Here is a 12845-nt window from a genome sequence, read left to right as displayed (position 1 = left end):
TCCCCATCACCCCTGGTCAGCAGGGTGCCCACCACCCTCTGCTGTGCTCAGTTTCCAGGCATAAACCTCCCAGCTCCTGCTGCCATGTGACCCCTGGTTTGTCCAGTGGTGGGGTCCCCCACACACCTGCCTGCAGAGGAGCTTGGTGCTCAGCAGAGGGTGTCCCAGGGCTCCCCAGGGCTGAGTCTTTCCAGGGTTCGCCTGTGAAAACCGGGTTCCTTCTCGGTGGTGTCGCCTCCTTCCAGGCCCCTGACCGAGCAGAGAGCCCAGAATGAAGGCAGTTCTGCTCATCCACACCAATGTCTTCCGGAACGCAGGCACTGTCACCACCACTAGCCCCTTGACTGCTCCCTTTGTCCTTGGTGGTCCCACCCTAGCCGTGCCTTTGTTGGTCTGGGGGTCTTGGGAGTGGCACAGGCATGTGTCCCAAAGTTGGGGCACATTTGGCTGGAACAGGGGAGCCTGTACCCCGCCAGTACTGTGTGGCTCTGAAGACACTTTCTGCTCCACTGCGTACCCACCCTTGTACTCCCCTCCATGCCCTGTGCCTGCTGGGAGCCACAGGTCCGCCCGCCTCCCTGACCCTGCCCTTCTTCCACCAGGCTTGCTGGGCCTCGAGGATGATGGGGACCTGATCACCGTGGAGTTCGATGACGGGGACACTGGGAGGATCCCCCTCTCCCACATCCGCCTCCTGCCTCCTGACTATAAGATCCAGTGTGAGTGGTGATCCTGCCACCCAGCTGGGGTGACCCCTTCAAGCCGGCTCTTGGCTCTTTCTGCAGTTTGGACCGTTTGCACCCACGGGGGTGGAAGTGGCAGAAAGTGTGGGTGGGGACCCCCAGGGTGGGATCCCGAGGACTGTCCCAGGGCTTCCCAGGTCTGCATCCCGAGGCCCATGGGACCAGCCACAGGCTGGGCGGTCCCAGCCAGGGCAGGGATCAGTAATGTTACTGACACTTATACTCTCGTGTGTCCGTGATAGTGTCCAGGTCTTGTCTGGTCCTATGTGTCTGGAAGTTCCATCACTTTGACCAATATGAAACTGGGGTTTAAGGAGGTGAAATGGCTTATTCAGGGTCCAGTGACTAGTTAGAGGCAGAGGCAGGATTCAGATGCAGGACTGCTTGACTTCCAGAACATCCTTCAAATGGATCATTAAAACCGCAGAGTGAGCCCGGCTCATTCACTGGAGGAACCCTTGTGGAGCCTGTGTGTAGACACCTGAGCTGCATCCCCGCTTCGGGGCCTCCCAGCTATCCGGGCAGGCCAAATGGGTCTGCCGTGTCATCGGGTTCCTCCCCATCCCTTCTCCCCACAACAGACGACACTCTGGGGGCCAGGGGAATGGAGACCCAGGCCTGAGCCACAGTCTGTCCTGCCCGGCAGGTGCTGAGCCGTCCCCGGCCCTCCTGGTGCCGAGCGCCAAGCGCCGCAGCCGGAAGACCAGCAAGGACACTGGGGACAGCAAAGATGGGGCCACGCCTGGGTCCGAGGAGTCTGGTGCCAAGGCGCGGGGCCGTGGACGGAAACCCAGCACCAAAGCCAAGAGCGGTACGTCGGCTGTGCCCGGCCCACCGGGACACCAGGCCTGCACACACGGGCCTCTGCACGGAGACCGCTCCCCGCCTCTGTGGGGCTCTATGTCACCAGGCTGTTCAGACTTTTTGACAGATTAGGGAACTGAGGCTCAGGGAGGCATGTTGATCTGTCGGAGGCAGAGCTGAGATTCATCCAGCCTGTGCTCCCACTGGATTCCAGAGCAAAGTGCTTCAGGCTCAGGGGCCAGATCGGGGCCAACATGCGTGGACGACAGTGTGAGAGAGCCACTTGTCTCCAGACCCCAAGCCGCTGCCGCCCACCCTCTGCAGGGCATGGGCACCGGCGCCTTCCTGCCCAGGGAGTGGACCGAGGAGCGGGCCTTGCCCGCCTGCTTGGGTACCTTGCTGGGCAGGGCCGGCGGGGCGGAGGGACCGGCGGCACCTCGACAGAAGCCCTGGCCCTGGCCCTGGCCTCAGCGTGCATTTTACTTCTCTCTTCTAGACAGAGCTGCTGTCCTGGAGGAGGGGGGCTCAACGGATGAGGTCCCCAGTACCCCTTTGGCCTTGGAGCCAATCAGCACCCCAAGTTCCAAGAAGAGCCCCCCAGAACCCGTGGACAAGCGGGCCAAAGCCCCCAAGGCTCGCCCAGCACCGCCACAGCCAAGCGTCGTGCCATCCACCTTCGCCAGCTGCCCAGCTCCAGAGCCCTTTGGGGAGCTGCCGGCGACCCCCGCAGCCCTGGCTCCCGCCCCGCTCGTCACCATGCCCGCTACCCGCCCCAAGCCCAAGAAGGCCCGCGCCGCTGAGGAGGCGGCCTCCAAGGGCGCCCGGAGGCCTGGCGAGGAGGCTGAGCTGCTCGTCAAGCTGGACCACGAGGGTGTGACCTCGCCCAAGAGCAAGAAGGCCAAGGAGGCCCTGCTGCTGCGGGAGGACCCTGGGGCTGGGGGCTGGCAGGAGCCCAAGGGCCTGCTGGGCCTGGGCAGCTACCCGCCGGCAGCGGGCGGCGGCGAGCCCAAGGCGGCCCGACCCAAGGCCGCGGATGGCGAGCTGGCCCAGGAGCCCGGGGCCGCGCTCTCGTTCGAGGACTCGGGGAAGCCCAAGAGCCCAGACAAGGGCCGGGCCGAGCAGGACGGGGCCGAGGAGTCGGAGAGCGGCGGCGGCAGCAGCAGCAGTGACAGTGGCAGCAGCAGCAGCAGCTCAGAGACCGAGGGCGAGGAGGAGGCCCAGGGCGGCGGCGGTGGCCGGAGCTGCGGTGCCTCCAGCTCCAGGGCGTCCTCCTCGTCCTCCTCCTCATCGTCCTCCTCCTCATCCTCCTCGTCCTCGTCCTCCTCCTCGTCCTCGTCCTCCTCTTCATCTTCTTCCTCGTCCTCGTCCTCCTCCTCGTCCTCGTCCTCCTCCTCCTCTTCTTCCTCGTCCTCCTCCTCCTCGTCCTCCTCCTCGTCCTCTTCCTCCACCACAGACGATTCTTCCTGCAGCTCAGACGATGAGGCCGCCCCTGCCCCCACGGCTGGTCCCTCCGCCCCACCGGCCCTGCCCAGCAAGGCACCCAAGCAGGCGGGCAAGGCCCGCTCCTCGGCCCACTCCCCGGGCAAGAAGGCGCCGGCGCCCGCGCCCCAGGCCCCCCCACCGCAGCCCCCGCCGCCCAAGGCTCAGGCCGGGGCCGGGGCCAAGAGCCGACCCAAGAAGAGAGAGGGCGTCCACCTCCCCACCACCAAGGAGCTGGCCAAGCGGCAGCGCCTGCCGTCCGTGGAGAACCGGCCCAAGATCGCCGCCTTCCTGCCTGCCCGGCAGCTCTGGAAGTGGTTCGGGAAGCCCACCCAGGTAGCTCGGTGTTGGAGGGGCCGGGGGTGGGGGGGTGTCCTGAGCACCCTTCCCCAGCCCTCCCAGTAGCCCCACAGTGAGGGGGGGTGACGGGCGTGGCTTCTCCCTGACTCCCCTCCCTCTAGTCCCCAGGCCCCAGGTCCGTCCCCTGCAGAACCCAGGTGGCCCACGCAGATCCCTTTCATGGGCCTTTAGTTACCGTGCGGCCAGGTCTCTCAAAACAGCTTGCCAAGCAGCCTGGCTTGCTTTCCCTGAGCTTCATTCCCACTGAAAACGAATGGCTGGAGGCTGCCGGCCGGCCAGCTTAGCAGTCACGGCAGAAAGCACTTCTTTCCCTCTGTTTGCCAGGATTGGGTCTGCTGGGCCTGGCTGGATCACTTCCCACCCCTGAGCTAATCAGTGTGGCTCGAAGGCAGAATGTTCTGGTTGGCTGTGTCTGAGTCTTATGGCCACGGTTGTTCTGCAGAAGGAGCCCCTTGGCCCTCCCTGTGCCTTGTGCACACACAGACACACGTGCATGCACACATGAACGCACGTACACACACACATGTAACTGCATATACGTGCACACACACACAGGTTCTGTGTGCAGAAGGGGGACAGTGTGGTGGTCACCAGTCCACCCCAGGCCCCTGGTCCACAGGTGTAGCCCGCTGGTTCACCCACAGCCTCCGCCATCACCACACCAGAGCTGGGCTTGGAGGGGGCACCCTGCTGGTTCTGACGCCAGTTCTGCCAGGCAGATTTTAGGGGTTGGGGTTGACAGTGATGAACTCAAAGGGTCTCTAGCACTGTACCTCTGAAGAGCTTGGGAAGCTTCTGGCATGTTTGTATTAGTCAGCTTCCTGGGGTGCGTCAACAAGGCTGGAGAAGCGGGCAAGGGGGGGTGTTCTGAATCAAGACTGGCTTGGGGGATCCTGTCTTAGCATCAGCCTTTTAGGGCCCCCACTCAGGCTGCACCCCAAAGGCTCTTGAGAATAGGGTGGGGTTCCCCCCTTTGTCAGGCAAGGGGTGCAGAGCAGGAAGTCGGGGACCTCCCCCACAGCTCCTGCTCTCCTCTGGCTCCCCTGCCTCTGAGGCACCTCCTTGACTCTGGGGCAGATGATCCGCTTCTCCAACCCTGCAGGGCGTAAGCTTATCTGACTTTAAACCCCCCTGGATTGCTGGCTCCTGGCTGACACAGGCTCTCTTGGCAAGGTCCCCACTGGAGACAGCAAACTTGAGCACGTAGATTCTTGTAGGAGCTTTCCTGACAAGCCCCACTCTGACATTCCAGACCAGGCCCCCTGGAGTCCTGATCCTGGCAGGCACTTTATCCAGGAACAAATCAAGGAGCCATAGCTTCTGAGCTGAGGACAGGCACGTCCTCACTGCCCTGCCCCCATGGTGATTGGCCTGTTCCTTATCTTAGCATCTGCCATTTGCAGGTTCCAATGTCAGTGTCACTGAGAGTGCTTACTGCTGCAGAGGTTAGAGCATAGGGCCAAATTCATTTACCAGAACAGTCCAGGGTGGTCAGCTTCAGGTACAGCTGGATCCAGGGGCCCAAAGGCTGTCTTCAGACCCACTCTTGGGCCTGTGCTTCAGGCTTCAGCTTCTCCTTCCTTTCTTTGTGCTGGTCTTCTTCTCTGGCAGCCCCTCCCCTCTTGGCAACAGGGAGCCCTTCACTTTCAGCTGACCTGCCAGCTCAGAAGTGACGGTAGGAAGGATGTGTCTTTCTCCCAGGGGTTCAGGCTAAAGTTGGTGGGACATGTTTGGCTTAGGTCCTGAGCCCATCCCTGAGCCAATTACAATACCCAGGAAGACGGTGGGATGTTTGGATTGGCCAGATCAAGTCCTGTGCCTGCCAGTGGGGGCCGGGGTCAGCCCCACTAGGGAGCCCGTGGACCGAGGGGGACATCTGTGAGTCCGTGCGGAGAGTAGTCATGGATGCCAAGAAACATAACTGTTGTCAAAGATGAGTTGGTTTAGAAATCTTAGCCGACTGTCTCACCTTGAATCAGCTTATACCATGCCTTGAGCTGAAAATAATTTGAGCAGTTTACAGAACAGTAAGAAATCAGTGGCTTGGACATCAAAAGATCTGTCACTACCAGGGATCCAGTGATAAGAGTAGAAAAGGGACAGCTGGATAAAGTAGGAAATTAGCACGTAGGTTTTTCCTGTTTAGGCCAAAAAAAAAAAAAAAAAAAAAAAAGCAGGGGGAGCTTCAGAGCCACCTAGTGGCCAGTATGAGAAGGGAAATGAGAGTTTTAAAGCAGTTTGAGGTGAACGGGTGCTGGCTCCACGTGAGGGCAGAGCAGAGCTTTGCTCAGGCCTGGCTTCTCAGACATTTTCCCCTGGGTGCGGTGACATCCCAGAGCTGCCTGGTGCTGTGGTGAGTTGGGAGTTTTTTTGGTTTCTGATTTTATTTTTGAAGTAGAATTGATTTACAATATTGTGTTACTTTTTGGTGTACTACAGAGTGACTCAGTTATACATATATATGCATTTTTTTTTCATATTTTTTCCATTATAGTTCATTACAGGATATTGGATATTGTTCCCTGTGCTATACAGTAGGACCTTGTTGTTCATCTATTCCGTATATGGTAGTTTGTGTCTGCTAATCCCAGACTCCTAATTTATCCCTCTCCCTGCTTTCCCCTTTGGAAACCATAAGTTTGTTTTCTGTTTGTGAGTCTGTTTCTGTTTTGTAAATAAGTTCATTTGTATCATTTTTTAGATTCCACAAATAAGTGATACCGTAGGATATGTGTCTTTCTCTGTCTGACTTACTTCACTTAGTATGATAATCTCTGGGTCCATCCATGTTGCTGCAAATGGCATTATTTCATTCTTTTTTATGGCTGAGTAGTATTCCGTTATGTATATATACCACAACTTCTTTATCCAGTCATCTGTTGATGGACATTGAGGTTGCTTCCATGTCTTGGCTACTGTAAATAGTGCTGCTGTGAACATTGGGGTGCAGGTGTCTTTTTGGATTAGTTTTCATCTTTTCTGGATACATGCCCAGGAGTGGGATTGCTGGATCATATGGAAACTCCATTTTTAGTTCTCTAAGGAATCTCCACACCGTTTTCCATAGGGGCTGCATCAATTTACATTCTGTGGTGGGTTTTGGATTCTAATGGCAGGTCTCTTCCCTCTTTGGAGTCTGCATGTCTGTCTGTCCCATTGCCAGCCCAGGCTAGGGCACCAAGGAAGCTTTAGGAAATGTTTGTTGAATGAATTTAAAAAAACAAACAAACCCAGACACATCATGGGCCTGGCAGATGTGGGCCCAGTGCCAGACCCTGCAGGCCACAGGCTCTGATCTCAGTCAGTGGCTTTCCTGGAGAAGCTAGGGGGTGGGGCAGTTGGCCATGCCTGGGGGTTGATACTGTCTCAGGGACAGCCCTCAGCCCACGCCCCACTCCCTTGCCCCTGATCAGGCCACTTGGGGGGCTGACTGTTACTGAGCCCTTGCGCCACTTGGGGTGGTGTAGACTGAGGCTCTGCAGTGAGTGGCCAGCTGTGTCTGTCACCCCGGGGCGTGTTGAATGAATCTGCTTTGTGGCAGCCCCAGTGTGCGAGGCAGCGAGGGGACGTGGAGTGATGTGCTCTGTCCAGAGACGCAGCCATGAGCCCCTTGGATTCATGGCCCGTGTCTCCTCCCTGGACCTCCCTGTCTGGAAATTGGGGGTCAGCAGGGGCCGGCTGTGCCTCAAGGGCTGGCATCAGGCCCCAGCGGGAGGGGTGGGGATTCTGCTGGGACATCCACAGGCCCTTGCCAGCCTTGGGGGCCAACACTGTCCCCAAGAGCAGCAGACTCCTGCGTTTATGGGAAGCCCCTCTTGGAGGCCCCATCTGCCCTGGGTATGGACAAGGGCTCCCCAGTTAGAGTACGCAGGGGGTGTCTTGCCCTCCTGCCCGCCCCTGTGGGGCCCCAGGGTTTGGGGAGGGGCTCCTGGGCCTGACCCCTCCGCCCGCCCGCAGCGCCGCGGCATGAAAGGCAAGGCCCGCAAGCTCTTCTACAAGGCCATCGTGCGCGGCAAGGAGATGATCCGCATCGGGGACTGCGCCGTGTTCCTGTCGGCCGGCCGCCCCAACCTGCCCTACATCGGCCGCATCCAGAGCATGTGGGAGTCGTGGGGCAGCAACATGGTCGTCCGCGTCAAGTGGTTCTACCACCCCGAGGAGACCAGCCCCGGCAAGCGCCTCCACGAGGGCCAGGTGAGCGCCGCCCCGCACGCGCGGGTGTGCTGGGGGTGATGGCCGGCCCCGGGGCTGGGCCCAGGCTCACCGCAGCCCCCCCCCCCCCCCCCCGTCTGCACACACAGCACTGGGACCAGAAGTCCGGCCGCAGCCTCCCCGCGGCCCTGCGGGCCTCCAGCCAGAGGAAGGATTTCATGGAGGTAAGAGGGCACAGGGTGGGTGGGGGCCCCTCTGCCAACCCTCCCCAACCGGCGCAGGAGGGGCCCGGGCTCCCGTGTCCTCAGCTTCCCAACCCCGTGTCTCTGAGTCTGAGCTGTTGGCTCCTGGTCTCTGTCTCTCCCAGTCTCTGCATCTCTGTCACTCTTGGTCTCTTACTCCTCAGGTCTCTTACTCCTCTGTGTCTCTTTTGGTCTGTGTGTTCCTTTCTGTCTCTCAGTCTCTGTTTCTTAGTCTCTCTGTCTCTGTATCAGTCCCTGGGTCTCTTAGTCTCTGTCCATCCTGTTTCTCTGCTTCTCCCCGGGGGCTCTCTCTTGGGTCCTCCCTTTCTGATGCCCGCCCGCCTTGCCTGCAGCGCGCCCTGTACCAGTCCTCCCACGTGGATGAGAACGACGTGCAGACGGTGTCGCACAAGTGCCTGGTGGTGGGCCTGGAGCAGTACGAGCAGATGCTCAAGACCAAGAAGTACCAGGACAGCGAGGGCCTGTACTACCTCGCGGGCACCTACGAGCCCACCACGGGCATGATCTTCTCCACCGACGGCGTGCCTGTGCTCTGCTGAGCGCACTGCCCGCTGCCTTGCGCCCGAGGGCCGCCGGGCCACCGCCATCACTGCCACGGCTCGGGGCCACGTGCGTTGGTTGTGTGCATGCAAGTGTGCCCGTGGACGCCCTGGCACGTGAGTGTGTACATGTGTGTGCCCGTATGCATGCACGTGTGTGCGCACGTGTGCACACGTCTCCAGACCCCCTCCCGCAACCCCTCGGTGCCCCCAGACAGGGGCTCCTCTCAGCTATCAGGGTATGGCTCTGCCGGCCCCCCAGGGCCCCCCCCACCTTGTAAGCACTTGGCCGGGCTGGGCCCCCAGGACCCCGGTGCCCCCAGGCTGATGCCGACTGGGATTCAGAGGGGAGGGGGCTTCCAAGGAACCAAACTGACGCTGGCTCGGGGGTCCCCACTGCTTGTGGGTCCTCCCCGTGCCCAGCCCCCTCAGCATGGAGCCCACCCCGAAGCCTCCCGCCGTGGGACAGGGGCAGCCCCACACCTGCCAGCCTCACTGACCAGGCCAGGCCTGCTCTGGGCGCTGCCAGAGGCCCGGCCTCCACCCTCTCAGGATGGCCTGGACTCGGGGAACAGAGCCAGGTGGGGGTGGGACCCAGGAGCACCGGCCCGGCACCAGGTGGAGGGGCTGCGCGCCCTGAGGCCCCACCCCCCGGCCCAGACCCTCACACTACAGACAACCCCGATGGTGCTGAAACCCTCATCCCGGCCCCGGCCAGCCCAGAGGGAGGCGGCAATTCTTAACCTGTACAGTTTTATTGTACCAAGAGACTCTCTCCCCTGTATCATACGCCTTTAAATGGAGTCAACTTTTTAATTATATATATAAAGATAAATATATATAAATATATATAAATATAAACTTTTTAAAACTGTGAAAAAATAGCTATGAAATTATAAAAAAAAAAAGCGAACACATTCTGACGTGCAGAATATTATTTTTTATTTCCTGTTAGATTGTGAGTGTCTAGCACCCAGCTTCACGGCCCCTTGTCCCAAACGCACCCCCCGCTCCCCCCCGGCCCAGGTGCACTGTACTTGCCCCCAGGATGGAGAAGGACTCAGAGCAGAGGCTGAGGGAGGCGGAGAGGGAGCCGGCCGAGGGCGGCGGCCCTGCTCAGCCCACAAAAGCACTTAGCAGCCCCCGCGCCTCCCAGGGGACGGGAGGCCTCGTCCAGACAATCTTAAGGGAAGGAAAAGCCAGACTTTGGTTTCGTTTTTTGGGGGAATTATTGTTTTCCTTTTTTTTTAAGTTTCTTTTGGAATTTTTTGTTTGTTGGCGGATTCTGTGTGATCTTTTTCATAAAAAAAAGAAAAAGCTATAATTGGAAAAGTATGGTTGTCTGGAGTAGTTCATTTCTGGGGCTGGGGTGGGCCTGGTGTCCAGAAGCGGCTCCGGGGGGCAGTGTGGGCATTTCTGGGGGGACAGCAGCCTCTGGCCACATGCGGCTGTTTACACAGGAGTTAATTTAAAAGAAAGGAAATGAAAGATTTCTTGGTTGCACCAACCATGTGTTTGGTGGTCAACAGCCAGCCATGGCTAGTGGCTACCGTACTGGGCAGCCAAAGCTGGACCGTGTCCGCCAGTGCAGAACATTCTCCTTGGCCAGGTTGGGGCTGGAGAACTTGCATCTCCTTTTTCTAACTTTAAAACGCGGAACTGGAGACCAGCCAAGGAGGCGGAGCAGAAAGACCCTGAGCAAAGTCACAACTACGTGCACAACAGCCATCGACGGAAAAGACTGGAACCTACCAAAAAAGTCTCCAATGACTAAAGACACAAAGAAGGAACCACACTGAGGCGGGTAGGAGGCGGGCGCCCCCCAGGCTGGAGAATAACTGCACTGCAGAGGTTCCCCCAGGAATGAGGGTGCTGAGCCCCACGCCGGCGGCTCAGCCTGGGGGTCCTGCACTGGGGAGATGAGCCCCCAGAACATTTGGCTCTGAAGGCCAGCGGGATTTAATCTTGGGAGTCCCACAGGACTGGGGGAAATGGAGACTTCACTCTTAAAGGGGCGCACACAAAATATCACATGCTCTGGGACCCAGGGTGGAAGCTGTCATTTGATAGGAACCTGGGCCAGACCCACCTCCTGGCTTTGGAGCATCTCCGAGAGAGCTGGGGTCAGGGGAGCAGCTGTGGCTCACCCTGGGGACGCAGTGGTGGCGGCCATTCTTGGGGGCTCTGTCTAGTGCATGGAAGCTCGTGCAGGCGGTCTCCGCTGTGGGATCCTCCCTCTGGCTCATTAGCGCCAAGACCTGGCCCCACCCAACAGCCCTTAGGCACCAGTGCTGGGACACCTCAGCCCAAACGCCTGACTGGGTGGGGATACAGCTGATGGCCCACCCATCAGCAGTCAGGCTGCCTAAAGGCCTCCTGAGCCCACAGCCACGTCTAGACACGGCCCTGCCCTCCAGAGGGGCCAGGACCAGCTCTACCCATCAGTGGGCAGGCAGCAGCCCCAGAAACTCCTGGGCCCTGGCTTGCTCTCCAGGAAGCTGCTCTGGCCTCTGGCCCAGCCTCACCCACCAGGGGGCAAACACCAGAAAGCCACAATCCTGCAGTCTGCTCACCCAGCCCACCCACAGTTAAGGGATATATAAAATAATCAGACGTAAAATATTATAACAAAAACAGTCATTGTGAGAGAAGAGTACAAGTGTAAGGTTGTTAAAATGCATTTGAGATTCAGAGATGAGCAATTTAATCACATGTCTACAGACTGCTACATAAAAACCTCACAATAACCACAAACCAAAAGTTGTAATAGATACACAAAGAAAAAAAAGGAATCCAAGTAAATCAGTAAACGTAGTCATCAAATCACAAGAGAATAAAAAAAAAAAACCCTACAAACACAAGCCCCAAACAACAAACGGCAATAAGAACATACATACCAGTAATTACCCTAAATGCAGATGGACTAAATGTTCCAATCAAGACACAGAGTGGCTGAACAGATATAAAAACAAGACCCGTATATTTGCTGCCAACAAGACTCACTTCAGAGCTAGAGACACACACAGACTGAAAGTGAGGGGACGGGAAAAGGTACTCCATGCAAACGGAAATCAAAAGAAAGACTAGCAACACCTTTATCAGACAAAATAGACTTTAAAATAAAGACTGTTAAAAAGAGACAAAGAAGGACACTACATAATCATCAAGGGATCAATCCAAGAAGAAGGTATAACAATTGTAAATATATATGCAACCAACGTAAGAGTGCCTAAATGCATAAGGAAAACATTAAGACATAAAGGGAGAAACCGACAGTAACATAACAATGGTGGAGGACTTTAACAGGCATGGTGTGCAGGAGACAGGACACCACACATGCAAAACCCTAAAGAAGCGACCAGAAACCTACTAGAACTCATCAGTGAATTTACCAGTTGCAGGATACAAAGTGAATATACAGAAATTAGTTGCATTTCTATACACCAACAATGAAATAAAAAAAAAATTAAGGAAACAATACCATTTACCATCACACCAAAAAGAATAAAATACCTAGGAATAAATCTACCCAAGGAGGCAAAAGACCTGTACTATAAGACACTAATGAAAGAAATTGAAGACAACAGACACAAATGGAAAGATATACCATGTTCTTGGATAGGAAGAATTAATATTGTTAAAATGACCATACTATCCAAGGCAATATACAGATTCAATGTAATCCCTTTCAAATTACCAATGACACTTTTCACAGAGCTGGAAAAAAAAATGCTAAAATTTTTATGGAAACACAAAAGTCCCTGAATACGCAAAACAATCTCGAGAAAGAAGGGAGCTGCAGAAATCATGCACCCTGACTTCAGACTATACTGCAAAGCTACAGCAATCAAGACAGTATGGTACTGGCACAAAAACAGACACATAGGTCAATGGAACAGAATAAAAAGCCAAGAATTAAACCCAAGCATTTATGGTCAATTAATCTATGACAACGTTGGCAAGAATATACAACAGAGAAAAGGCAGTCTCTTCAATAACTGGTGCTGGGAAAACTGGACAGCTACATATAAAAAGCCTGAAAGATTAGAACATTGTCTAACACCATATACATAAAGACTTAAAATGTAAGACTGGAAATCATAAAACTCCTAGAAGAAAACATAGGCAGAATGCTCTTTGACATAAATCGTAGCAATATTTTTTGGATCTGTCTCCTAAAGCAAAGGAAATAAAAGCAAAAATTAACAAATGAGCCTTAATTAAACTGAAAAGCTTTTGCACAGCAAAGGAAACCACTGACAAAATGAAAAGACATATTTGCAAATGATGTGCCTGATAAGGGGTTAATATCCAAAATATAGGAATAGCTCATACAATTCAACATAGAAAAAAAAAAAAACAATTAAAAAATGGGCAGGAAAAAAATGGGCAGAAGACCTGAATAGACATTTTCCCAAAGAGGACATACAGATGGCCAACAGACACATGGATCGATGTTCAACATCACTATTCATCAGGGAAATGCAAATCAAAACCACGGTGAG

General features: G+C 55.7%; 1 protein-coding gene across 11 annotated transcripts in view; it reads left to right on the top strand.

Moving 5' to 3' along the window:
• Window positions 1-9675, top strand: part of TNRC18 (trinucleotide repeat containing 18) — a 100318-nt gene extending 90643 nt beyond the window's left edge. For all 11 annotated transcript variants that reach the window (XM_074345606.1, XM_074345614.1, XM_074345613.1 and 8 more), the window contains 6 exons: window positions 603-719; window positions 1390-1554; window positions 2044-3362; window positions 7344-7580; window positions 7688-7762; window positions 8134-9675. In XM_074345606.1, coding sequence (XP_074201707.1) covers window positions 603-719; window positions 1390-1554; window positions 2044-3362; window positions 7344-7580; window positions 7688-7762; window positions 8134-8340 — 2120 coding nt within the window. In that variant the 3' untranslated portion in view covers window positions 8341-9675. The remainder of the gene's footprint in view (window positions 1-602; window positions 720-1389; window positions 1555-2043; window positions 3363-7343; window positions 7581-7687; window positions 7763-8133) is intronic.
• The last annotated feature ends 3170 nt before the right edge of the window (window positions 9676-12845 follow it).

This window comes from Camelus bactrianus, chromosome 18 (genome assembly GCF_048773025.1).
Source record: "Camelus bactrianus isolate YW-2024 breed Bactrian camel chromosome 18, ASM4877302v1, whole genome shotgun sequence".
NCBI classification, from domain to species: domain Eukaryota; kingdom Metazoa; phylum Chordata; class Mammalia; order Artiodactyla; family Camelidae; genus Camelus; species Camelus bactrianus.
Note: the sequence above shows the minus strand (reverse complement) of the source record. Positions and strands in the feature narration are given on the sequence as shown.